Raw genomic sequence first — 26,244 nt, forward strand, 5'->3', positions numbered from 1 at the left:
CAGTGGTGCAGGGCTTGCCCATGGTCGCACAGCGAGCGAACGAAGGAGGTCTACATCCGGTTGTCTGCACCAGACTCTGTCCTCTTGCTGTACCACCTGCCCGCAGCAGAAGATCCCAGGGAAGAAAGAGATGGAATCCTAAGTGAAAAGGGCACCCAGACCTGTCCGCATCCAGTCAGCCGGCTGAGGCTTCCTCTGCAACCCGGGCTTGCTGGGTCCCCGTCACCCGATTAGGAACAAACAAGAGGAAACAAACACCAAATTCCACATTAGGAATTGGGGGAAAGGTTTGGAGCTGAATCCTTTCAGAGTATGTTCTTATAAACACTGTTAAAGGGAAAAAGTGAAACACAAGTGAGTTCAAGAATGTGCTTTCAGCCCTCCGCCAGATAATTAGGACCACTTGCTCTTCCTCTGCATCATGAATAAGGCGCCTGGTGGTTTGTTGTTGTTTTTAAAGATTTTATTTACTTATTTGACAGAGAGAGAACACAGAGAGAGAGGCAACACAAGGAGGGGGGAGTGGGTGAGGGAGAAGCAGGCTTCCTGCCAAACAGGGAGCCTGATACGGGGCAGGCTCCATCCCAGGACCCTGGGATCATGACCTGAGCCAAAGGCAGGCGCTTAATGACGAAGCCACCCAGGCGCCCCTGTTTTGTTTTTTTAACCTGTTTATAATAATGACCAATGTGTGCAACTGCCCCTCAGAACAATGTGTTACTTAAACTATAACCCCTGTAGGATTTTACTAGTTACCAAGCACATTTAGATATGGCCTTAAGAAAAACACATGCTGGCAATAGGTCTTTGGGGGGAGATAGGACCGTGAAGCAGAGCGGCAGGGGATGCCCTGCCCCCTCAGGGCGGAGCGAAACACCGCCTGCTTCCCTTTTCCATTATTGCTCCTTCCTCCTCCCAAAAGCGCCTGTTGTTAGTTAGATGAGTCCTTTGAATGTGCTTGGTTAACTATGAACTTTACCCTCCTTCTTGTTTGTCCACAACACCTGTGACTAATCTGTGGGCTATTGTTTCTATCTAATAAAAAACAGGACTGAGGAGTTGCTCCGGGCCACAGTCTTTTTTACTGTTGTCCGCTGCTCCCGTTCTCCTGCAGCTGACTGGTTTGTGCCTCATTCCTCTCCCGTTCACCGTTCGAGGTTCGCCGACTGGAAGCAGCAAGTGGCACCGGAACAGGGACTTGAAACGAAAGGGGAGAAGAAGCCCCAATGTGAGTTTTGCACGGCCATGCCTTTTTCCCGCTGGTGAGTTGTGGGTACTTACCGCAGGGTATGGGGAGTCGAGAGAGCACAAACGATTATCGCCCTTAGGTTTGCTTACTGAGGGGGCTCCTAAAGGCGGGAGGAGCAAAAGTCGGCGAGGGCCAACTTATGGAGCTTTTAAAGGTAATTAAAGAACATTGCTCCTGGTTCCCTATGTTAGGGACGTTAGAGTTACAAACTTGGGAAAAAGTAGGTCACGAGTTAAAACTTTCGTATACTAAAGGAAAACCAAGTCCAATTACTGTATGGCCTACTTGGACCCTCATTCGCTCCATACTGGAGCCCTTACAAACCCCTAATTCGGAGAACGATAATGAATGTTCAGGAGAAACTAAAAAAGGAGAACCTGAACATGCCATCCAGGAGGAGAAAGAAATTACTAAGGCCACCAGAAAGGAATATATAAAGGAGAAATCTCCTCCGCCTCCTCCAATAGCAGAACATAAGGTTCCAATGGCACCGTTGCCATCAGCTCCACCATTCTATAAGAAGGCACCATTTAATGAAAAAGATGAAAAATACATGCTATCAGCCATTCAAAAAGGCCTCCTTGAAGCACAGCGAGCGGGATTCCTAGATGCCTTGCATTTTAATTTCCTGGTTATTACAGAACATGTCCTTCCAGGACATGATCCTAACAAACCTAAGGGTGTCTATGAGGCCAAGCATGAGCCATTTCCCTTCAAATTATTGAAGGAACCAAAACAAGCAGTACAAAATTACGGAGTTAATTCTCCATTTACAACAGGAATCATTCAAGGCTTCGCAGAAGGCAATCGACTTACTCCAATTGATGGGTCATTGTTAGCAAAAACAGTTCTATCTCCAAGTGAGTTCTTGCGATTGAAAACATGGTGGCAAGATCGTGCAGAAACCGCAGCTGCCCATAACAGAGCTCGTAATTTCCCTATTTCCATGGAACAGCTCATGGGTATTGGGCCATGGGCGCAGGTGCAAGACCAGGTACTAATGAATGATCAAGCTATTGAGCAGCTCCGGTGTTGCTGTTTGAGAGCCTGGGAGAGAACAGAATCCCAAGAAGAGAAGTGCTCTTCTTTTCAGAAAGTGATACAAGGTCCAAAAGAACCCTATACTGATTTTATTGCAAGATTACAAAAGGCTGTCAGAAGACAGATAAATAATCTTGAGGCTGCGGATACCATTCTGCAACTATTGGCTTATGAGAATGCCAATTCTGATTGTAAGAAGTTGCTAGCACCCTTTAAAGGTAAGGGAACATTGACAGATTATATTAAGCTATGCCAAGGAGTACGAACAGAGACCTATAAAGCTGATTTGTTAGCTCAAGCAATGGCTGCACTTAACACAAGAGAAATTACTTACTTTGCAAGCCTTAGTAGAGGAACAGATAGAAAAAGGACATATTGAAGAATCTTACAGTCCTTGGAATTCTCCAGTTTTTGTTATTAAGAAAAAATCAGGAAAATGGAGGCTTTTAACAGACCTGCATGCGGTTAATTCTGCTATCCAACCCATGGGGTCTCTCCAACCCAGATTGCCTTCGCCTAATCTAGTCCCACGCGAATGGCCAATAATTATCACAGATTCACAGGATTGCTTTTAGACTATACCACTTGCTAAGGAAGACTATCCTCGTTTTGCTTTCACTATTCCTAGTGTAAATTAAAAAGAACCAGCCAAATGGTATCAATGGAAAGTTCTTCCACAAGGAATGTTGAATAGCCCCTCTATCTGTCAGGAGTATGTGGCAAAAGTTATACAGCCGGTTAGAGATCAATTTCCACAGATTTGTCTTAGCCATTATATGGATGACATACTATGTGCAGCCTCTGACAACATGCAATTGCAGGATGCATTTAGAATGCTTCAGTTGCAATTTGAAAAATACAAACTAAAGCTCCAGAAAAAATATAAGTCACCACACCTTTCTCATATTTGGGGTTCATTATGGACAGGACCTCCGTTAAACCCCCAAAAGTTCAAATCCATAGAGATAAAATTACAACCTTGAATGATTTGCAAACGTTATTGGGAGATATTAATTGGATAAGACCTAAAATTGGAATTCCCACCTATGCTTTACAGCATCTATTTGCCTCTTTAAAGGGGGATCCTAATTTAAACAGCCCTAGAACCCTATCAAAAGAGGCCTTAAGAGAATTACAATTTGTTAAAAGCCAGATTCATTCAATGCAAACGGATAGAGTCCAACCTGAGATATCGTTAGATCTTCTCATTTTTCATACCCCACATACACTCACTGGGTTAATTGTTCAGGAAAAGTTAATTGTAGAATGGATTTTTCTCCCGAATAACACTGTTAAAACACTCACTACTTATATAGACCATATTGGCAGTATTATTAAATTAGGAAGAAAAAGAATTCGCCAAATACAGGGGTATGATCCGCAGGTTATTGTTCTGCCTTTAAATAAGACACAAATTGAAACGGCATTTCAAAATAATTTAAATTGGCAAATTGCCCTTAGTGGCTTTGCTGGAAACACTTCTTCTCATTATCCCTCTTTACCTGTTGTTTCCTTTTTAAAACATACTGCTTTTGTCCTTCCCAAAATTTCTTCTAAAAATCCAATAACAGATGCCCCTACTTAACTTTTCTGATGGCTCTGTTAAAGATAAAGCTTGTTATTATGGTCCTACTTCAAAGGTCATATCTACTATTGGTCTCTCAGCACAAAAAATCAGAATTAATGGCGGTTATTGCATTGTTTCAAGACGTTTATTCTGCATTTAATCTGTTATCTGATTCTTTGCATACAGTATATGTTTTACAGCATATCAAAACTACTACTGTTTCTACATCTGATGTAATATGATGACTCTAATCACAGTAACCTTAAGTTTTCCTAGATATTATGCACAAATACATAACTTTATTTATTGGGCTTATATACCCAGTCCTTCTCTGCTCTGTCCAGTAGAGTGGGGAGAAGATAGAATACCAATTTATTTGAATGCCTCAAAATGGGTACCTGGAATTTTGGATCCGAGATTGCCACTATTGCCCTTAGAGGAGGGCACAAATATTAATCTTACCTTTGGATATCAAAATAGACCAATATGTATCGGTAATCATTCCAGTTGTCTTATCCCTGATGATCAGATGGTTGGTGGACTTTCCTACTGATAATTAGCTGACTAAAGCTCAGTTACATTTACTGTCCACTAAAGGATTCCTTGCCAAGGAATATCGGGGTCCTAGCTATAACACAGCAGCACCCCCTATTCCCAAATGCAAACTAACACAAATAGGATCTGATGAGGGAATTCGCCCTTTATGGGAGGATTGTCGAGCTTCTTACCCCAGTATTGTTATTAGTGATTCCTATGGAATTGTATGGGACTGGTCCCCTAAGGGGATGGCAGTCACCAATTGCACTGGTAGACCCTGCTCCTCTCATCGAAATTTAAAATGGCAAGTTTTTGATGATCCCATTTTACCGCAAACCTTAACCTCAGGAGATGCACCTCTGGTCTGGCTTGGGCAAGGACTTTCTATGCCATCTCCCTTTGTTGATTATCATAAAAGACAAAAGATTTTATGGAAGGTCACCACCGCTTTAAATCACGTAAGAGTTTGGAACAGCTCTTACATTCATCAGTCTAATGACTATGCATTTTCTTTTTTCCTTATGGATAAAGAATGGGTAAAAGCTTGTGTTAGAGATCCCTATGTTTTTGTTATTGAAAAAAAATGACTTTTGATCATAGCAATAGAGAAATAGACTGTCTCAACTGTAAAATGTTCACATGTGTAGATGAGAATGTTTATACAGACAATTCTATCATTCTCATAGCTAGAAGAAGAATAGGCATCTGGTTACTGGTGAAACACCACCGTGTTTGGGAAAGCTCTCCAGATATACATATACTTTCAACAGTTTTGAAGGACTGGGTCCATAGAACAAAAAGATTTCTTGGGTTGCTTATAACAGCTATTTTAGGACTTATAGCCATTACTGCTCCAGCTACCACTGCAGGAATAGCCTTGCATCAAACTGTACAAACCACACGATTTGTACAGAAGTGGCATGAGAATGCTAGCAAGGCTTGGAATCAACAAATGATCATAGATCAAAAATTAGATGAACGTATCTCTGATTTAGAAACAGTCATGATACATAGAGGAGATGATCTTCCAAATACAAAACTTAAACTTCATATTTTATGTGACTGGAATGTTTCTCCTTTCTGTGTTACTCCCCATGCCTATAATGAATCAGAAATATCTTGGAGCAAAATTCGCGGGCATGTCATTATGGTGATAATCTAACTTTAGATATTAAACAACTTCAAGATACTATTCTAAGTACTACTCACTCATCATCACAGTCAGTTCCAGGAGTGAGTTTTACTCAAAGAATTAATGATATACTGTCTGGTTTAAACCCTTCTACTTGGATCAAACAAACTGGTCTCGGCGTTATAAGTGGAATGATTATTCTTATTGCTATAATCTTTTTATGCTTAGTCCTCAGAAGCACGCAGAAATCCCTCCAGTGGGAGCGCCTGGGTGGCGCAGTGGGTTAAGCCTCTGCCTTCAACTCGGGTCATGGTCTCCGGGTCCTGGGATCGAGCCCCGCATCGGGCTCTCTGCTCAACGGGGAGGCTGCTTCCCTCTCTCTCTCTGCCTGCTTCTCTGTCTACTTGTGATCTCTTTCTCTGTCAAATAAATAAATAAAAATTAAAAAAAAATCCCTCCAATGACTGAAGAGTCAAGAAACTGCAAAATCAACTTTTCTACTTCTTCACAAACAAAAAGGGGGAGATGCAGCTGCCCCTCAGAACAATGTGTTACTTAAACTATAACCCCTGGAGGATTTTACTAGTTACCAAGCACATTTAGATGCGGCCTTAAGAAAAACACTTGCTGGCAACAGGTCTTTGGGGGAAAGGACGATGTATAGAACGCCCAGCCCGCTTAGAGCTGAAGGAGACACCGCCTGCTTCCCTTTTCCGTTATCGCTCCTTCCTCCTCCCCAAAACACCTGTTGTTAGTTAGATGAGTCCTTTGAATGTGCTTGGTTAACTATAAACTTTACCCTCCCCGTTTGTCCATAAGACCTGTGACTAGTGTTTGACCTTCTGGGCTATTGTTTCTGTCTAATAAAAGCGAGACTGAGGAGATGCTCGGGGCAGCAGTCTTTCGACTATTGTCTCCTGCTCCCTTTCTCTTGCAGCTGACTTGTTTGTGCCTCATTCTTCTTCCATTGGCAGACTGGAAGCGGTAAATGTGCAGTATTTTAAAAGTTTTATCTCCCTTCAATATAAATTCAAATGTGTGTTATTTTGTGCCTGATCATATTAAGATTTTTAACAATGACATATAGAATATCCTCCCCTCCCATCCTATTTTTATAAAACAAGTCCTGTGTTGGGGCATCGGGGTGGTTCAGTCTGTTAAGCGTCTGCCCTTGGCTCAGGTCATGGTTCTAGGGTCCTGGGATCAAGACCCACATCAGGCTCCCTGCTTAGTGGGGAGTCTGCTTCTCCCTCTCCCTCTCCCTGCCACTTTCCCTGCTTGCACTCTCTCTGTCAAATAAGTAAATAAAATCTTAAAAACAACAATAACAAACTAACAAGTGCTATCTTACAAAAACCCTTGGAATTTCAAACACTTATTCCATTCATGCTATCAGTTTGCCAACCTTCTTTGGACCTCATTTTCAGAAAAATCTTGAGAACCCTTGTCAAGTAATCACAGCAATAACCGTAATAAAAAGATAGCTAATAGGCAATTTGAATTCTCACCTTTTAAGCATAGATTTAAATTCTGGAAACAGCCAAGTTTGGTGACTCCTAATCATTTTTTAAAAAATAGACTTTATTTCTGGAGCAGTTTTCACAGCGAAATGGAGCAGAAAGTACAGAGTTCCTATACCTCCTTTCCCCATTATCAGCACCCCGCACCACAGTGATCCATTTGTCACAACTGACGAACCCACACCAACACATCATCACCGAAAGTCCGAAATTTCCATTAGTATTCGCTCTTGGTATAGCACACTCTATGGGTTTTCCTAAATACACAATAACATGCATCCACCATTACAGTGTTATACAGAATAATTTCAATGCCCTAAAAATTTTCTGTGTGTACCTATCCATTCATTCCTATCGCTTGGCCCCTGGCAACCAGGGATCTTTTACCATCTCTGTATTTTTGCCTTATCCAGAATGTCATAGAGTTGGAATCATACACGTAGCCTCTTCAGATTGGCTTCTTTCACTTAATAATATGAAGTTAAGTTTCTTCCATGTCTGTTTGTGGTCTGATGGCTCATTTATTTTTAGCACTAATACTTCATGGTTCGGATGTACCATAGTTTATGTGCCCACTCAGCTACTAAAGGACATCTTGGGTGTTTCCAGGATTTAGCAAGTTTAAATAAAACTGCTATAAATATCTGTGTGCAGATTTTCATGTGGACATAAGTTTTCAGCTGCTTTGGGTAAATACCAAGAGGTATGATTGCTGGATGGTCCAGTAAGAATGTATTTAGTTTTGTAAGAAGCTGGTAAACTGTCTTCCAAGTGGTTGTGCCATTTGCATTCCTTCTGACAATAAGTAAGAATTCCTGTTGCTCCACATCCTCACCAGCATTTGCTTTTCTCAGTGTTCCAGATTTTGGCCATACCAATTGGTATAAAGTAGTATCTCTTTGTTGATCTCATTTGTAATTCCCTGAGGACATATAAAGTAGAGCATCTGTCCATAAACTTACTTGCCATCTATTATCTTCATTGGTGAAGTACCTGTTCAGATCTTTTGCCCATTTTTCATTTGAGCTTTTTTTCCCTGTTAAGTCTAGAGTTTTTTGTACATTTTGAATAACATTCTTTTGTTAGTGATGTATTTCGCACATATTTTCTCCCATCCTGTGACTTAGCTTCATATTCCCTTGATCCGAATCCATTTTTAAGATTGGAGACAGAGTTGGGGGCACCTGGGTAACTCAGTTGATTGAATGTCTGCCCCTTGATTTTGGCTCAGGTTGTGATCTCAGGGTCGTGGGATCAAGCCCCGTGTTGGGCTCTGTGCTCAGCATGGAGTCTGCTTGGGATTCTCCTCTCTCCCTCAGCTCCCCCCAACAACTCTCACTCACTCTCTCTCTTAAAAAAAAAAAAAATTAGAGACAGAGTGAGAAAAAAATGAAGAAAAAAAGTAACAGGAGACAGGGTGGTACTAGAGTATCCAAATAGTGGGCTAGGCCCAAGTTCAGGGCACCAGGAAAAGGATTATCAGAAACATGAGAAACAAAATATTTTGAAAGAATTTGATACCAGATAACACCCACCTTTGGCTCTAACAGAGTCCTTAGTACAAGAACTGCCCACCCACCGAACAACTACAAAAGTGAATAAAATATGCAACTTTTTTTGAGCATTGGGCAAAAAGTAGTGTAGGACTTTGATCCTGCAGAGAAGGGAAACATGTGATGGAAGCCTCACAGTCACCCTGAACTTCTACTGCAGTATGGGAGGGAGGTTGGTCACAAGTGGAGAGTTATCTCGCTGAGCTGAGAGGACAGAGATTGGGTTAGTAGGATACTGAAAAATTAAAAAATTAGGAAGGTTACTGAAGAAAAGGAAGCTGTGGGGTGGGGGGAGTGGATTCCAGAGGACCCTTTGTACAAGAACAAACAAACTAAAAAATCAACAGAACAGATTCCCAATTCACCCAAATGTTGGAACTATCAGAAAGGATGTTCAAGTAACTATTACAAATATTTTTAAGGACTTAAAGGAAAATATAGTCAAAATGGGTGGATAGATGGGAAATCTCAGCAAAGCAATTGAAACCGTAAAAAAAGAACCAGGTGGAAATCCAAGAATGGAAAAATAAATATCTGAAATTACAATGTAACTGTAGGGATATTCACAGCAAGTTGGAGACTTCGGAAGAAAGACTGAATAAGCCTGAAATCAGATCAGTAGGAATTATCTCTTTATTTTTTTAAACGCTTTTCTTTCTTTTTTCTTTTCTTTTTTTTTTTTTTTAAAGACTATTTATTTATTTGACACAGAGAGATCACAAGTAGGCAGAGAGGCTGGCAGAGAAAGAGGGGGAAGCAGGCTCCCTGCTGAGAAGAGAGCCTGATGCGGGGCTCGATCCCAGGACCCTGAGATCATGACCTGAGCCAGAAGTCAGAGGCTTAACCCCCTGAGCCACCCAGGCGCCCCAGTAGGAATTATCTTCTTATTTGAAAAACAGAAAGAAAAAAGATTAACAAAACTTCAGCAACCTGTGGGATAATATCAAGCAAGCTGACATATAGTTAACTGGAGAGAGAGAATGAGACCAAAAATGTTGAAGAAACAAAGTCCAAAAAATTACCCAGATTTGGAGAAAACATTCAAGTTACAAATCCAAGAATCCTAGCAAACTCCAAGCAGGATTAAAAAAAAAAAAAGACACCCAAGGACATAGTTAAAATGCTGAAAATTAAAAGGAGATAATCTCAAACCTCACCAGAGGAAGTAAAATACCTGCAGAGAAAGACCAGTACAAATGATAGTTAATGTCTCATCAGAAAAATGGGATCCAGGAGACAATAGAATGATATATAATATATTTTTTAAGTGGATTTATTTTAGAGAGAGTGCAAGCAGGGGGAGAGGCAGAGGGAGAGGGAGGGAGATGATCTTCCAGCAGACTCCGCACTGAGTGTGGAGCCCAGCATGGGGCTTGATGGATCCCAGGACCCTGTGATCGATCGTGACCTGAGCTGAAATCAAGAGCCAGCTGCTTAAGGAACCGAGCCCCCCAGGCACCCCTCGAATGACCTCTTTATAAAGAGCTGGAAGGAAAGAAAGTCAACTTAGAATTATATATCCTGTGAAATTACCCCTTAGAATTGAAATGAAAGAAAGGCATTTTCAGATAAACAGAAGCTGTAAGAATTCATTGCCAGATGGTCTGCCCTCCAGGATATGCTGCAGTAAACTGCTATCTGTAAGAAGAAAGGAGGAGCCCTGGGATTGGTAAATATGTGGGGAATTTGTCTATCTCTTTATATGTAAACATATTTTCTTCTTTAATTTTTAAAAAAATTTTTTTGGAAGTTCATTGTTTAAAATAAATGTAATAATAGAATACTGTTAAAAGAAAGACCGAGGCACATTACATTTTTGAAGCGTTCATTTGAACAAACATTGATTTGTATCAGGCAGCGGCCAGACCTGAAGTGGTTACGGGTGCTCTATTGGCAGGAGCTGGGAGAAAGTTTGTGTTATTTAATTATAGCTTAAGCAGTTGCCTTATTTGGGAAAGCCTAGTTCACTGTTTGTGACTGATTGTTTTTAAGTTTTGCTTCCTAACCTCAAGGCACTTACAGGAATGGACTCTGGCATAGGTTTTGGCTTGCTAATGTTGGCTGCCAAAACATCAGAGCCATCCCACCCTAATGACTTCTTGTTTAATGACTTTTACAATAGTTGTGGGGTTTATTATGTAAGTATATATGATGTATATGGCAACAATAGCAAAAGAACGACAATAGCCAAAGCCATGGTAAATGAAATTTTAATGTAATAAGATTCTCATATTTTATATGAATTACTAATGCAATATTCTAAGTAGACTGTGATAAGCTAAAAATGTATATTATAACACATAGAAGACTACTAGAAAAATAAAAAGTATAGGTAAAAGGCTGCTAAGAAGAAACAGAAATGTATAGTATATATATATATATATAGAAGATTTTATTTATTTGAGAGAGAGAGAGCGAGCCCAAGTAGGGAGGGAAAAGCAGAGGTAAAGGTAGAAGCACACTCCCCGCTGAGCAAGGAGCCTCATGTGGGCTTCAACTCCAGGACCCCGGGATCATGATCTGACTGGAAGGCAGATGCTTAACTGATTGAACTTCCCAGGCACCCCTGAAATGTATAGTATATTTGATCAATGTGAAGAAAGACTGGTAAAGAGGGGAAAAAACCCAAAGAGATAACTAAAAAGCAAGTAGCAGTTTGGCAAACCTAAAAATCAGTATGTACATTAGGGGCACGTGGGTGGCTCAGTGGGTTGAAGCCTCTGCCTTCGGCTCAGGTCATGATCCCAGGGTCCTGGAATAGAGCCCCACATCGGGTTCTCTGCTCAGTGGGGAGCCCGCTTCCCCCTCTCCCTCTGCCTGCCTTTCTGCCTACTTGTGGTCTCTCTCTCTGTTAAATAAATAAAATCTTTTTTTAAAAAAAATCAATACATTAATTACAAATGGACTAACTAAAAGGTTGAGATTATCAGGGTGGACAAAAAAGCAAGAACCAACTATGTTCAGTCTAAAAGAGACACTCTTTAAACATAAAGACACAGAGAAGTTGAAAGTGACAGGATAGAAAGCTATACCATTGAAAGAGTAAGGTAATAAATCTGGTGTGACTCCTGCTATGAGACAGAATAGATCTTTTTTTTTTTTAAATTTATTTATTTATTTGACAGAGATCACAAGTAGGCAGAGAGGCAGGCAGAGAGAGAGGAGGAAGCAGCTTCCCGCTGAGCAGAGAACCCGATGTGGGGCTCGATCCCAGGACCCTGGGACCATGACCTGAGCCGAAGGCAGAGGCTTCAACCCACTGAGCCACCCAGGCACCCCCAGACAGAATAGATCTTAAGAGAAAGATTATTTTGAGAGATATAGGAGGACTTCTCTTTTTCTTTCTTTCTTTTTTGTTTAAGATCTTATTTATTTATTTGACAGATTAGGCAGAGAGGCAGGCAGAGAGAGAGAGAGAGAGAGAGAGGAGGAAGCAGGCTCCCTGCTGAGCGGAGAGCCCGATGTGAGCTCTATGTGGGGCTCGATCCCAGGACCCTGGGATCATGACCTGAGCTGAAGGGAGAGGCTTTAACCCACTGAGCCACCCAGGTGCCCCTCTTTTCTTTTTTAAAGACTTTTTTTTAAAGTAATTTCTACACCTAACGAGGGACTTGAAACCACAACCCTGAGATCAAAAGTCGCATGCTTTACTGACTGAGCCAGCCAGGTACACCAAAGGGGGACTTTTCATGATTATAAAGGGTTTAAATAATAAGAAATATATAAAATCCTTAATGGCGTGTACCTGTATTAATTTCCTAGGGTTGCCATTATAAAGTACCACAAACTAGGTGATACAAAACAACAAAATTTCATTCTCTCATGGTTCTAATTTAAGGTGTCATGCTCCCAGAAGGACGCAGGCTCTCTCTGGGACTTGTAGGAGGGACTCTTCTTGCCTCTCCCTAGCTAAGAAACCGACACGTTCATTATCATATTGAAGAAATTAACATCTCCTGTCAGAAATTGGTAAAACCACTAGATAAAGATTGGGAAAGATACAGAAGATCTGAGCCTTGATATACTTGACATTTATACATTCAATAAATGGAAAACACACTTTTTTTCAAGTACACTAAGAATGTTCATTAAGATAGACCAAATGCTGAGCCATAAAATAAGTCTTAACATATTTCAAAAGACAAGTGTCTGAGATAGTAGAGCAAAGATTGCATTAAATTAGAAATCCATAACAATAATATATCCAGGGATGCTCCAGATACTTGGAAATGAAGCCATATCCTTATAAGTAGCTAATGCATCAAAGAAGAAAACACAAAGGAAATTAGACAGTATTTTGAATGGAATGATAATGAAAACACACATATCAAAACTTGTGGAATAATATGAAAGCAGTGCTTAAAGAGAAATTTATAGTTTTTTTGTTTGTTTTTTTAAAGATTTTATTTATTTATTTAATAGATAGAGATCACAAGTAGGCAGAGAGGCAGGCAGAGAGAGGGGGAAACAGGCTCCCCGCCGAGCAGGAAGCTCGATGCGGGGCTCTATGCGGGGCTCGATCCCAGGACCCTGGGACCATGACCTGAGCTGAAGGCAGAGTCTTTAACCCACTGAGCCACCCAAGTGCCCCGAGAAATTTATAGTTTTAAATGTCTTTGTTAGATAGGGAAAAAAAGTTTAGCAATAATAATCTAATCATAAGTTTGAAAAAGAAGAGCAAATTAAACCAAAAATAAATAGGAGGAAATAATAGATAAGAGAAGAAGTCAATGCCAAAAAAGAGTATATACATGACAGAAAATTAAAGCCAAAAGTTGATTCTTCAAAAAAATCAGTAAAATTAATAACAGATAGATTAATCAAGAGAAAAAGAAAGAAAACAAAAATGGCTTATATCATGAATGAAAGAGGGGTTATTACTACTGACATGGTGACATCAGCAAAAATGACAGAATAAGAATCTTTTAGGGTTCCTGAACCTAATTCTGATATGGGTGGGGAATTCCCCCAACAACACCAAGCAGGGTGTCTGAGAATTCAACTCAGCTCTGACACTTTCTACCTGGAGATAGCACCAGATTCTATAGGTTAGGGGTTCAGTCCTCTAAGACTGCTCCCCATCTGTAACGTCAGTTGCCAGTCACAAGTCCCAGACTTTTCCCTGCACTTCTGACCAACCGGCTATAGACTGGAGGTTCCAACAAGCTCCTCCTTAAGTTTGATTAATTTGCTAGAGTAGCTCACAGAACTCAGGGGAATTACTTACTTAACGGCTACCGGTTTATAAAAGAATGTGATAAAGGATATGACTCAGTAGTCAGATGAAGAGATACATAGGGCAAGATCCCAAACAAAGGGGCTTCTGTCCCCTTGGAGCTTTGGGGCCTGGCTCTGTGATACGTGAAAGTGTTCTGGTTCCCCAAGCATGGAGGCTCTCTGGAAAGGACAAAAAAGCTGCTCTCTTGGATTTTTATGGAGGCTTCGTTGCACAGTCATGAATGACTAGGTCACTGGTCATTGGCTGATTGAACTTCCAGCCCTCTTTCCTCTCTGGAGGTGGAGACAGCGGGGACTAAAATTTCCAACCTTCTAATCACTTGGTCCTCTTGGCAACCATTCCCCATCCTCGGGTGGGGTCCAAAAGTCCCTTTTGTTAATGACAAGCCACCCATTTCACCTTTATGATTCTGAGGTGTTTTCAGGAACTGGGTGAAGATCAAATATATCTAGAAATATATTTTGGTCATTTGAATGGCCAAATAGATATTTCTTATAACAGATGTTTCTTATAAATCATTATATTGTGAAGGACCTCTGAAAATTCTTCTTCCATAGAAGAAAACTAACAAAATTGTTGGGATCCAGGTTTTCAGAACCCTGGAAATTAGTGAAGAACTTGCCAAATTCAGGGAATGCTTATTCAAGAGAAGTGGCTTAATCCTGGTGAGGACAGCAAGTTTGGGTGTTTTAACTGGCTCTGTTCTGTTCTATTACCCCACCCCCAGCTCCATGGTACTCTTGAAAACCAATGGGCTACAAACAAGTCTGAGCCCTTGGAAAATACTGGAAAAATTATTGGTTCTAGGGATTTGTGGAAATCTCCATCCAGTCATTAGGTGATCACTAAGCCAACTGAGCTGGGACTCGGTATATAGACTTTATGGAATTAATTCCAAAAAGTCACTAAACAAAAACAGTGACAAACAGCTATAACAACAAATCCTGGGGAGGGGGAATCCAGTCTCCACAGTGCCACACTGCATTATTTTAAATGTCCAATTTTGAAAAAAAAAATTCACAATACAAAGAAACAAAAATGGCCCATATAAGAAAAAAATCAATAGATATTGTGTCTGAGGAAGTGCAGGTGTTGGACTTACTAGATAAAAACTTTAAATCAGTCAGCTATTTTATTTAAAGATTTTCTTTTATTTATTTGAGAGAGAGAGAGATCACAAGTACACAGAGAGGCAGGCAGAGAGAGAGGGGGAAGCAGGCTCCCCATTGAGCAGAGAGCCTGATTTGGGGCTCGATCCCAGGACCCTGAGATCATGACCTGAGCCGAAGACAGAGGCTTAACCCACTGAACTACCCAGGCTATTTTAAATATCAGCTATTTTAAATATGTTCAAAGAGCATTAGGAAAACTCATCTAAAGACATCATTTTCATACAGTGAAGAATGAAAAATACATCACTGTATGAAATAAATGGCAAATGGCAGATGTAAACCCTACCTTATCATTAAGGTAAGTGGGTTAAACACTCCAGCGAAAAGGCAGAGATTGGCGGATGCATAAAACAAAACAAAACAAAACAAAAAACAAAAAACATGATCTAACTATACGCTATCTACAGAAGCCACACTTTAGATTCAAAGACACAAATAGGTTGGAAGGACAAAGACGGGAGAAGAGGTACCATGCAAACAGTAACCCACAATAGAATAGACCACATTTAGGAAATAAAACAGTAAATTTTAAAAGATTGAAATAATCCAAAGCCTTCACTTCATACAGTGAAGTATGAAAATGATGTCTCTCTCAATAGAGGATCAGTAAGGAGATAGAAAAAAATATTTTTTAAAAGATTTATTTATTTGAGAGACGGGGAGAGAGAGAGAGGTGGGGAGGGGCAGAGGGAGAGGGAGAGACAGTCTTTTTTTTTTAATTTTTAATTTTTTTATTAACATAAAATGTATTTTAGCCCCAGGAGTACAGGTCTGTGAATTGCCAGGTTTACACACTTCACAGCACTCAACATAGCACATACCTTCCCCAGTGTCCATAACCCCACCACCCTCTCCCTACCCCCCTTCCCCCGGGAAACCCTCAGTTTGTTTTGTGAGATTAAGAGTCTCTTATGGTTTGTCTCCCTCCTGATCCCATCTTGTTCCATTTGTTCTTTTCTTATCCCCCAAACCCCCCACGTCGCCTCTCAACTTCCTCATATCAGGGAGATCATATGGTAATTGTCTTTCTCTGATTGACTTATTTCGCTAAGCATAATACCCTCTAGTTCCATCCATGCTGTTGCAAATGGCAAGATTTCATTTCTTTTGATGGCTGTATAGTATTCCATTGTGTGTGTGTGTGTGTGTGTGTGTGTGTGTGTGTGTGTGTATCACATCTTCTTTATCCATTCATCTGTTCATGGACATCTAGGTTCTTTCCATAGTTTGGCTGTTGTGGACATTGCTGCTATAAACATTCGGGTGCACGTGCCCCTTTGGATCACTACATTTGTATCTTTAGGGTAAATACCAGTAGTGCAATTGCTGGGTCATAGGATAGCTCTATTTTCAACTTTTTGAGGAACTTCCATGCTGCTTTCCAGAGTGGCTACATCAGATTGCATTCACGCCAGCAGTGTAGGAGGGTTCCCCTTTCTCCACACCCTCACCAACATCTGTCATTTCCTGACTAGTTAATTTAGCCATTCTGACTGGTGTGAGGTGATATCTCATTGTGGTTTTGATTTGTATTTCCCTGATGCCGACTGATTAGGAGCACTTTTTCATCTGTCAGCCATCTGGATGTCTTCTTTGCAGAAATGTCTGTTCATGTCCTCTGCCCATTTCTTGATTGGATTATTTGTTCTTTGGTTGTTAAATTTGATAAGTTCTTTATAGATTTTGGATACTAGCCCTTTATCTGATATGTCATTTGCAAATATCTTCTCCCATTCTGTTAGTTGTCTTTGGGTTTTGTTGACTGTTTGCTGTGCAAAAGCTTTTGATCTTGATGAAGTCCCAATAGTTCATTTTGCCCTTGCTTCCCTTGCCTTTGGCGATGTTCCTAGGAAGAAGTTGCTGCAGCTGAGGTCGAAGAGGTTGCTGCCTGTGTTCTCCTCAACGATTTTGATGGATTCCTTTCTCACATTGAGGTCCTTCATCCATTTTGAGGAGGGAGAGACAGTCTTAAGCACACTCTGTGCTAAGCGTGGAGCCTGACGTGGGACTCAGTCTCACAACCCTGAGATCACGATCTGAGCTGAAACCATGAGTTGGATACTTAACCCAGCTGTAACAGGTGCCTCCCACCCCCTCATTTTTTCTTTTTTTTAAAGAACCAAATGGAAATTCTGGAGTTGAAAAGTAAAAGAAATGAAATGAAAAATTCACCACAGGAGTTCAATAGCAGATTTGAGCAGGTGGAAGAAAGACTTTGTGGATCTGGATATACAGATCAATTGAGATGATCCAGTCCGAGAAACAGAAAGGGAAAAGAATCAGGGAACCTCACAGACCTATGGGACCTATGGGACACCAACAAGCATACCCACATACACAGAATGGGAGTTTCTGGAGGAGAGGGGAGAGAGGGAGGGCAGAAAGAATATTTGAACAAAGGAATAAAAATAGTACACTAGAAAATATTTAGCACAAAGGAAGGCAGTAATGGAGAAGCAGAAGAACAAAAAAAGATATAAGACATAAAAATAAATGGCAAATGGCAGATGTACACCCTACCTTATCATTAATGTAAATGGGTTAAACACTCCAGCGAAAAGGCAGAGATTGGCAGGATGCATAAAACAAAACAAAACAAAGCAAAAAGACCCCAAAAAACATGATCTGACTATACGCTGTCTATAGAAGCCACACTTTAGATTCAAAGACACAAATAGGTTGGAAGGACAAAGACGGGAGAAGAGGTACCATGCAAACAGTAACCCACAAGAGAATAGACCACATTTAGGAAATAAAACAGTAAATTTTAAAAGATTGAAATAATCCAAAGCCTATTCTCTAACCACAATGGGATGACTTTAGCATCATAGTGATATAGGCAGGCCTGGTCTAAGGACCCACTGGGGGCCCTCACAGGATCAGTCAGGAGGGCCCTTGGATTCAGTCAGGAGAGAAATCAAATGTGAGCCAGGAGGAAGTGAGCACAGGGTTTATTGAGTAGGGATATGGTCTAGTAGACAGTGTCTGGGAGACTCGGAAAAGGAAAAGTGAGTCTCCTTGTCACTTGTGGCTAGGGGTTTATACAGGAAAGTGGTCCAGGGTACGTGTTCCTCCAGGAATTCAGGTAGGGGTCGATCAAAGGGCCTGTCAGGTGAACAACAGGTGTTCTCCCATTCATCACCAAAGGCGGGGATATTGATGCCACTGTGGGCCGAGGTTTGTTCAAAGCTAATGTTTGGGACCCGGTTCTTCTCAGATGTTATCAGGTGTTTAGGGGCCAGGATGAAACTCAGAGAACAATTCTGTTCCTTGCTTCCCCCTTGGGAGTGGGAAGTTAGCTTCTCTGGTTTACCCAGACGCAAGGTGAACTATAGAACGTGAGAAAATGGGGCCTTTCTTCAGCTTCCCTATCTCAGTAGGTCTTAGTAAATATCTATTGCCTGGAATTTGATAAACAGACTATGTTCCTCTTCACTCACTAGCCCTTCTAAAATCTCAGAAAATTCTACAGACATTCTGGTTGAGTCACCAGGCTACCTCACCCACAACAGCTAAGTCATAGGGTGTTTCATAACATTTACTTCCTGTAAACGGCTCCATCCCTCCCTTTGGGAGGCAACATCTTCTAGTAGGAAATGTTTGGCTTCTAGAATGGGATAGGCTGCATGCCAGTATCTGTTGTTTAAGGCAACAATTATTTCTCTTCTCTAAGCCTTGGTTTTCTCATCTGTAACATGAGATAATATCTACCTCAAAGATTTAGTGTGAGGATTAAATGAGATACTATACACAAAGCTGATTTCCTAACCCCTCCTACCCTTTTGCCTTCCTCCTCCCCAAGCAAAGAACACCAACACAATACAGAGGAGAAGAAATGGGGTTAAGAGTCTTGGAGGAACAGAAATGGGAAAACCAGGAATTAGAATTTTAAGCAGAGCAGTCCTGAGTTTGAATCTCAGCTGTTTTGTATAAAATAAGTGACCCTATTCTGGGCCCCACTTTGGGCAGAGAGATTACTTAAAATGTAATTTTAAGTTTAAAAGGATTACTTAAAATGAGGGGAGGGTCCCTGGCTGGCTCAGTCCTTAAGCAGCAGACTGTTGTTGATCCTGAGTTTGAACCCCATGCTGGGCGGGGAGATTACTTAAAAAAACAAAATACAGATCCTCATCTGTAAATGGACATAATAAGTTCTGTCTTCTAGGGTTTATAAGGATTGTAAGAGGTAAGGTATGTGACTTGTCTTGAACGGAGCAGGAGCCCCATGAGTGGTAGATTTTACTTTAAGCAGTTAAAACATTTACCTTCTTATGTTTGCTGCTCATCCTGTCCAGCAAACTCTCCCCAAAACCCTACCTCTCTTTTCCGCCCCCACCCCTCTCAATACTTCTCCCCTCCTGTATACCCACTTTTCCTGTGCCCAGGCCCCGGGGAACAGAGCTGGATGAATGAAAGGAAACAAATCTAAATAAACAATTTTGGGAAAAACGTTTGTTTCAAAATTTGTGTGTGTGTGTGTGTGAGAGAGAGAGAGAGAGAGAGAGAGAGAGAGAAACCTTTGTTTTCTAGGATATTGGGTGCCTGGGTGACTCAGTAAGTTAAGCGTTTGCCTTTGGCTCAGGTCGTGAATCCAGGTCCTGGAATCTAGTCCCACAGGGGGCTTCCTGCTCAGCGGGGAGCCTCCTTTCCGTTTCTTGCTCCCCCTGCTTCTGTCCTCTGTCAAATAAAATCTTCAAAACAAAACAAAACAAACAAACAAACCCGGGGCGCCTGCCTAGCTCAGTGGGTTAAGCCTCTGCCTTCCCTCAGGTCACGATCTCAGGGTCCTGGGATCCAGACCCACATAGTGCTCTCTGCTCAGCAGGGAGCCTGTTCCCCCTCTCTCTCTGCCTGCCTCTCTGCCTACTTGTGATCTCCCTCTCTGTGTCAAATAAATAAATAAAATCTTAAACAAAACAAAACAAAACAACAAAACCCCTAGGATATCTGCAAAGCCCAGTAAAGTAGAACGGAAATTAAACACAAAACAAAACTGCATGTTCTACTGGTTGATATGGAAAGAAATCGCCAGCTTTTTGTGTGCCAAGGAGCTCCGGCCTTCAGGGATCATATCCCCATGAGCCAGAGCCCAACCGGGGGGAAGAAGGAAGGGCTTATAAACGTGGCAAGGAGGGGCAGCTTCTCGGTTCAACACCTAGGTCTTCAAGGCGAGGACGGATAGACACTCTCCCCGGAGGGCGCGGAGGGGGCAGCGCGTGTCCCGGTGAGTTCTCCGCAGAAGGCACTAGCTGCAGGCGCTGGGGCAGGAGCGCCACCCCGGCCGGGGTTCCCCACCTGCCGCGCAGGTTTCCTCCTCCGCCCGGGGGGTAGGGGAGCGCGGACAGAAACCTTTGCAGCTCGTGGGGACGAACTGAGACCCCGAGCCCGGAGCCCACGCCCACTCAGCCGAGCCGTCGGGGCTCCCAGCGCGGCCGCCTGGCTCAGCTCGCAACACGACCCCCGGCACCCCAGGGTAACCCCGCGCGGCCCGCCCTGCCCCCCACGTGACTTCCTGGAGGCCCGCGGGCCCCGCCCCTCCCGCCGCTCAGTTTCGTTTCCTCGCGGGCCTCCGGCGGTCGTGTGTGGCGGTCGCGGCCGCAGTTCCAGCGCATCCGGCCCAGTCCCCAGGAGCGCCATGGCGGAGCTGGTCCCCTTGGCCGAGGAGCTGTCGTGCTCCATCTGCCTGGAGCCTTTCAAGGAGCCGGTCACCACGCCCTGCGGCCACAACTTCTGCGGCTCGTGCCTGGACGAGACGTGGGCCGTCCAGGGCTCGCCGTATCTGTGCCCCCAGTGCCGCGCCAGCTACCACGCGCGGCCGCAGCTGCGCAAGAACACGGTGCTGTGCGCGGTGGTGGAGCAGTTCCTGCAGGCCGAGGAGGCCCGGGCGACGCCCCCGCCCCCCGACGATTGGAAGCTGCCCACCCGCGCCGCCGCGCCCAGCCCAGCGGGCCCGGTGGCCTGCGACCACTGCCTGAAGGAGGCCGCCGTCAAGACGTGCCTGGTGTGCATGGCCTCCTTCTGCCGGGAGCACCTGCAGCCGCACCTGGACAGCCCCGCCTTCCGGGACCACCAGCTGCAGCCCCCCGTCCAGGACCTGATGCGCCGCAAGTGCCCCCGGCACAACCGGCTGCGGGAATTATTCTGCCCCCAGCACGACGAGTGCATCTGCCACATCTGCCTAGTGGAGCACAAGGCCTGCTCGCCTGTGCCCCTGAGCCAGGCCAGCGCCGACCTGGAGGTAGAGGGTGGCGGGCAAGGGCACAGGGCGGCAGCCTGGGCTGCTGGGCGGTGCGGAGGGAGCCGCTGTGGGCATTGTGGTCCACCGCGGCTCACCGGGGGCAGGATGGGTCTCGCCGGGCCCAAGAACCGGGGCAGGGGCGTCCCTGATGTCAGAGTGCAAAGGGGCAAGGAGATCATAGAGCCCTCCTCCGTCATCCGTGGCCCACCGTCTTCCCCCTCCTCCCCGTCTTACAGAGGGGACCACTGAGGACAGCTGAGGTTGCTTGCCTTAAGTCTGTAGAGGGTTTCGCACGTTGGATATGAGCCCTGGAGGCTCCCTCGGTTCCCTCGTGGAATCTTGGCATCATCCCAGAGGTGGATATTATTCGGTCCATGGTACAGCTGAGGAAATGGAGGTCCAGAGAAGTTAATTTAGGGTGAGCTACCCCAGTAAGTGGCCAGGCAGGCACCGGGAGCCCGGCTGGTTGGACTCTACAGTTTGCTGCTTGTCCCCATGACAAGCCTGATACCCGAGTTCGTGGAGCATGGGATATTCCTGGAGGCTTGAGGTCACGTGAACAAAAAGTTGGGGTGAGCCAGAGAGTTCCAGTGAGCCGGGAGGGTCGTTATGAGCAGAAGCATGGGCCAGGTGCCAGATAGCTCTGGGTGCTACCCACAGGCTGAGCCAGACTCTTGCACGGCAGTGCTCTCCACCCCTGCAGTACGACTTCTGGCACAGCTTTGGCCCCTGGGCCCGAGTCTTCATCAGTAAAGTGAGGAGGTGGGACCAGGTGGCTCTCTAAGGAGACTTCGAGGTCTGTGATGATTTTAGTGGTTTGGGGGAGATCATCACTTCCCTCGTACTTGTTTGTCACACACGCTTGGCTTTGTAATCCTTGTAATAGGCCTGACCTTGCCACCTCCCTGCTCCTCACCATTGTCCTGGCTTGCCAAGTCCCTTGATCAGCCTCCCCCTCTAGCCCTGCTGCTGCTCCCTACTCGGACAGAGCCAGCCCTATCTGGGCAGTGCCCCAGCCCTGAGTGGCTGGCTTGTCTTGGCCAGAGTCCACCCCACACTCGGGACTTTGGAGCCTCCCACATCTTCATGGAGAACTCAGGTCCTCAGTCTGTGAATAGATCCTCCACTTCAGAAAGTTCTTTACCCTCAGTGAGGGGACTGTTGTCTCTCTCAAAGTCCTTGGGCCACTTTCCTTTGTCTGGAGTCACATAGGACCCTCTCTCTGCCATCAGGGGACTGTCATATATGCATCTCATTCATGGTGGATAGAATTTTACCAAACATAGAGTTTTGGGGTGCACTGCTGTTGGAGGTGGAACAGTCGGCAGTCCCCGGGTTTTCTGAGTTCTCTTCCAGCACTGAGACCTGTGAGTCAGGATCTGCCTTGGCCTGCCCTTCTGCCTATGGCCCAGTTTATCTTGGCCACTGTTAGAGGCCAGGTCAAAGGGCATTGTCACAGAGGTTGAATCTGAAACACCATCAGTAACTTGGACTTTCAGTGTCAAGTTAGTGTGACCTTGATCCCTGCTTCCAGCCCTTAATCTCTGCTTCCAGCCCTTATAGTTGGCTGTCACTGGGTTGTTCAAATCCAGATTCAAGGTCAGGTTTAGATCTGAATATCTCTAGTGGAGTGGGAGAGGCAGGAAAGTGGAGGGGGCAGGCTGGAGGGTGTGGAGCCGGCTTGTTAGGGGAAGTAAGTGTTTTTTCCTGGACATTTCCTGTGTCCTCAGTGCTTTAATTGTAATAACACTGGGACCTTGTAACACCAGTTAACAGTGATGTGAGTCCATTCTTCGAAAGGATGGGTAACTCGCACCTTACAGTGTTGTTCTTAGCTTTCAATAAGTTAACACCTGTAAAGCACTAGCACGGGGCCCAGCTTGCACTGCGTATATAAGAAACGCTAGCTGCTCTTATTCTGGGGCTGGGTTTTTTTCCCTTCCCTGTTTCTGTGCCCCAGCATGTCACCTGAGCAGGGAGGGGGGGTCGCTCCCGATACGGATTCTGAAAATTTATAGAAATACTAAGAGGCCCCGGATGATACTGTCTCCCTTCATGCGTAATTGGCCTTGGTTCCTGGAGGTGACTAGGGACTTAACAATTCTGAGTCACCTTAGTTCCGTTTCAGGGATTTTGCCGATGGGGGGCTGGGCTACCGCTTGTTCATCCTTATTCCTAGCGTATAGCCTGTGGAGGTCCCTACCCTTGGAGCCAAACAAATGAGCCTTGGACCCTGACTCTTGTCCCCCTGCTTCCCCGAGGCTGACAGTGACTCTTCCAGCTGTCTTCTGGAATTGGCAGATGGTTCTGGGAGAGCAACCCCAGATGCCAGGCTTATCTCTCTGGATGGCCGTCTCCCGGCTCTGGGCTCCATCATCCTTCCCTGCTTAATTAGCTCTCCGATTGTCAGTAAGCAGATTTTTCTTCCCTGCAGTTTTTGCTTTTCTCGTTGTTTGCAGTGGGAGAGCTGGCTCCGAAGACCTCATCTGCCATCCTTGAAACAACCGTTCCAGCTTGTTCTTGGCTCTGTGTGAGCTCAGCCCCCTTGCTGGCCTCCTTGCCTCTGTTTCATTGTCTGAAAAATGGGTGTTAATGAAAAAGCTCCTGATAATAGAAGCGGATGTTTAGTTTGTCCTTACTAAAATCCCGGCACTGTGCTGAGTTCATACGTTGTTTCAGTTAATTCTGCTACTGGCCCTAGGAGGTGGAAACATTTGTATCTCTTTCTTGGCCAAGGGCACAGGTGAGAGATGCTGGGACAGCTGGAAACAGGGCCTGGCACACTAGTCGGTCTGTCTCCAAAACCTGTGCTCACAACTTCTTTCTTGTACTGTTGCTCTAGAAGTTTGAAGGGAGGCCATAAATATGAGAATGCTTCCAAAAGCTATAGGCAGGCAAGACTCAGGGTGGCAGAAGCACCTGTGGGATAGATGCCAGGGCGGTCCCTGGTGTTGGGGGCTGGGCTCCAGTGATCTCTCATGCTGGTTGTTTTCGCTGCAGACCAAGCTGAAGCATAAGCTGACCGTCATCTACAGTCAGATCAACGGGGCCTCGAGGGCTCTGGAGGACGTGAGAGCCCGGCAGCACGATGTGCGGGTGAGTGACGGGGCTCTGCGGCCGACCTCTGCCCCCGGGCTTGGGTTGGTTTCCCTCACAGAGTCAGGAAGAGACCTCCACCTGTCAAGACATCCAGAAAGCTGCGTCCCCAGGAAAGATTCTTTGTCGACCTAAACTGAGTCCATGAGCTCTGACCTTGGTGTGGGGAGGACGGGGGCAATCATTAAAAATTAGGGCCATAGGGGCATGTGGGTGGCTCAGTGGGTTAAGCCTCTGCGTTCACCTCAGGTCATAATCTCAGGGTCCTGGGATCGAGCCTCACATAGGGCTCTCTGCTCAGCGGGGAGCTGGCTTCCTCCTCTCTCTCTGCCTGCCTCTCTGCCTACTTGTGATCTCTGTCTGTCAAATAAATAAATAAAATCTTAAAAAAAAAAAAAGACATAGAGGGAAATAAAAAAAAAAAAAAAAATTAGGACCATGAAGTAGTCATAGAGGGGCGCCTGACTGGCTCAGTTGGTAGAGCATGTGACTCTTGATCTTGAGGTTGTGAGTTCGAGCCCCACATTGGGCGTAGAGCTTACTTAAAAAAAAAAAAAAAGATCGTGAGGAAAAAAAGTACTCATCTAAAAAGTGGTTATGATTTAAATGGGAAAAAAACAGGAAACAAAAGTGTATACCCACTAGAGTTCTATTTATAAAAAGCAAGTGTGTTGGTTTTCTAGAGCTATCCTAACCAGTTTCCCCCAGCTCAGCTTACAGAGACAGAAATGTGTTCACTCACAGTCCTGGAGGCCAGAAGTTCAGAATCAGTCAAGGCCACACTTCCTGGTTCAAGGGAAGAATTCTTCCTTGGCTCTTCCAGCTTCCGGAGGCTCAGGAGTTCCTGGGCTTGTGGCTGGTGTCACTCCAGCCCCGGCCTCTGTCTTCATATGGCCTCCTCTTTCCTCTGTGTCTTTTCTTCTGTCACTAACAAGGATCTTTGTCATTGGATTTGGGGCCCATCCGGGTGACCCAGGATAATCTCATCTCAAGATTCCTACCTTATTACATCTGCAAAGACTTTTGCCAAGTAACCTCACCTTCTCAGGTTCGGAAATCTGCACATATCTTTGTGGGGAGGGTCATCATTCAACCCGTTACAGGAAGTGTAGGAAAAAAGACTGAAAGGAAGTATAGTAACAGAAGAGTAGCAGAAGCATTGGATGAGTAGAATGAGAGATTTTTGGGGGTCTAGTTTTTATAAGTTTTGTAAGGTTTTCAATATTATATATTAAAAGAATACATATGTATTTTATATGTATAAGTAAAAAAATATATAAAACATATAATAAAATGATATTTTATATAATATAATACCTATATGTGTTTTAAGTTTATTTATTTATTTATTTATTTGTTTTACGTTTATGTAAGTAATCTCTGTACCCACTGTGGGCCTTGAACTCATGACCCCAAGATCAAGAGTCGCATGTTCTTCTGACTGAGGAAGCTAGGTGCCCCTGAAGGAATATATTGAAAGAAGATTTGAGTTTTAAATATCCTGCTCTAGAGCCGTAGCGTCTGGTTTTATGGTGGCAGCTGTGGTGTAATTAGATGAGTTCTGAGTTAGAATACCAGCTGTGTTACAAAATAGCCTGTGATACTTGCCCGCTGTGGGCAGATCTCTGAGCCTCAGTTTTTCCAGCTGCACAATGGAGTCACAGCTTTTCCCTGATGGTGGCCTTGTAGTTTAGGTGAAGGCATGTACGGGAAAGCATGTGTACTGTTTGGAAGGGGCGGGCTAAACTGTTGATAGAGATTACCCCTCACCACCACCACCACCACCAAATTCAGAGTCTTAAATAAAATAGAAGTTTCTTTGGCTCCGTTTGGCAGCTCAGTGCCAGATGTGAGCTGCCCAGACTAGTGGGGGTGTCTCCGTTCCAGGCGATTATGCAGG

At 44.1% G+C, this 26,244-nt stretch overlaps 1 protein-coding gene, 1 long non-coding RNA gene and 1 other non-coding gene across 3 annotated transcripts in view; 2 read left to right on the top strand and 1 right to left on the bottom strand.

Annotated features, from left to right (window-relative positions):
- Positions 1–22,373, bottom strand: LOC116876053. The gene is made up of 3 exons (XR_004384312.1): positions 22,305–22,373; positions 14,533–14,535; positions 1–13 (listed from the first exon to the last, which is right to left on the bottom strand). It is a non-coding gene; the product is annotated as an uncharacterized LOC116876053 (long non-coding RNA).
- TRIM25 (tripartite motif containing 25) overlaps positions 20,605–26,244 on the top strand; it is a 17,097-nt gene continuing 11,457 nt past the window's right edge. Inside the window, exons 1-2 of the mRNA XM_032872003.1 lie at positions 20,605–21,248; positions 24,249–24,344. Of these exons, the coding sequence (XP_032727894.1) occupies positions 20,646–21,248; positions 24,249–24,344 (699 nt within the window). The 5' untranslated portion in view covers positions 20,605–20,645. The remainder of the gene's footprint in view (positions 21,249–24,248; positions 24,345–26,244) is intronic.
- Positions 24,804–24,876, top strand: TRNAK-CUU. The gene has a single exon. It is a non-coding gene; the product is annotated as a tRNA-Lys (tRNA).

This window comes from Lontra canadensis, unplaced genomic scaffold, assembly GCF_010015895.1.
Source record: "Lontra canadensis isolate GAN:19392208 unplaced genomic scaffold, GSC_riverotter_1.0 scaffold43, whole genome shotgun sequence".
Taxonomy (NCBI): domain Eukaryota; kingdom Metazoa; phylum Chordata; class Mammalia; order Carnivora; family Mustelidae; genus Lontra; species Lontra canadensis.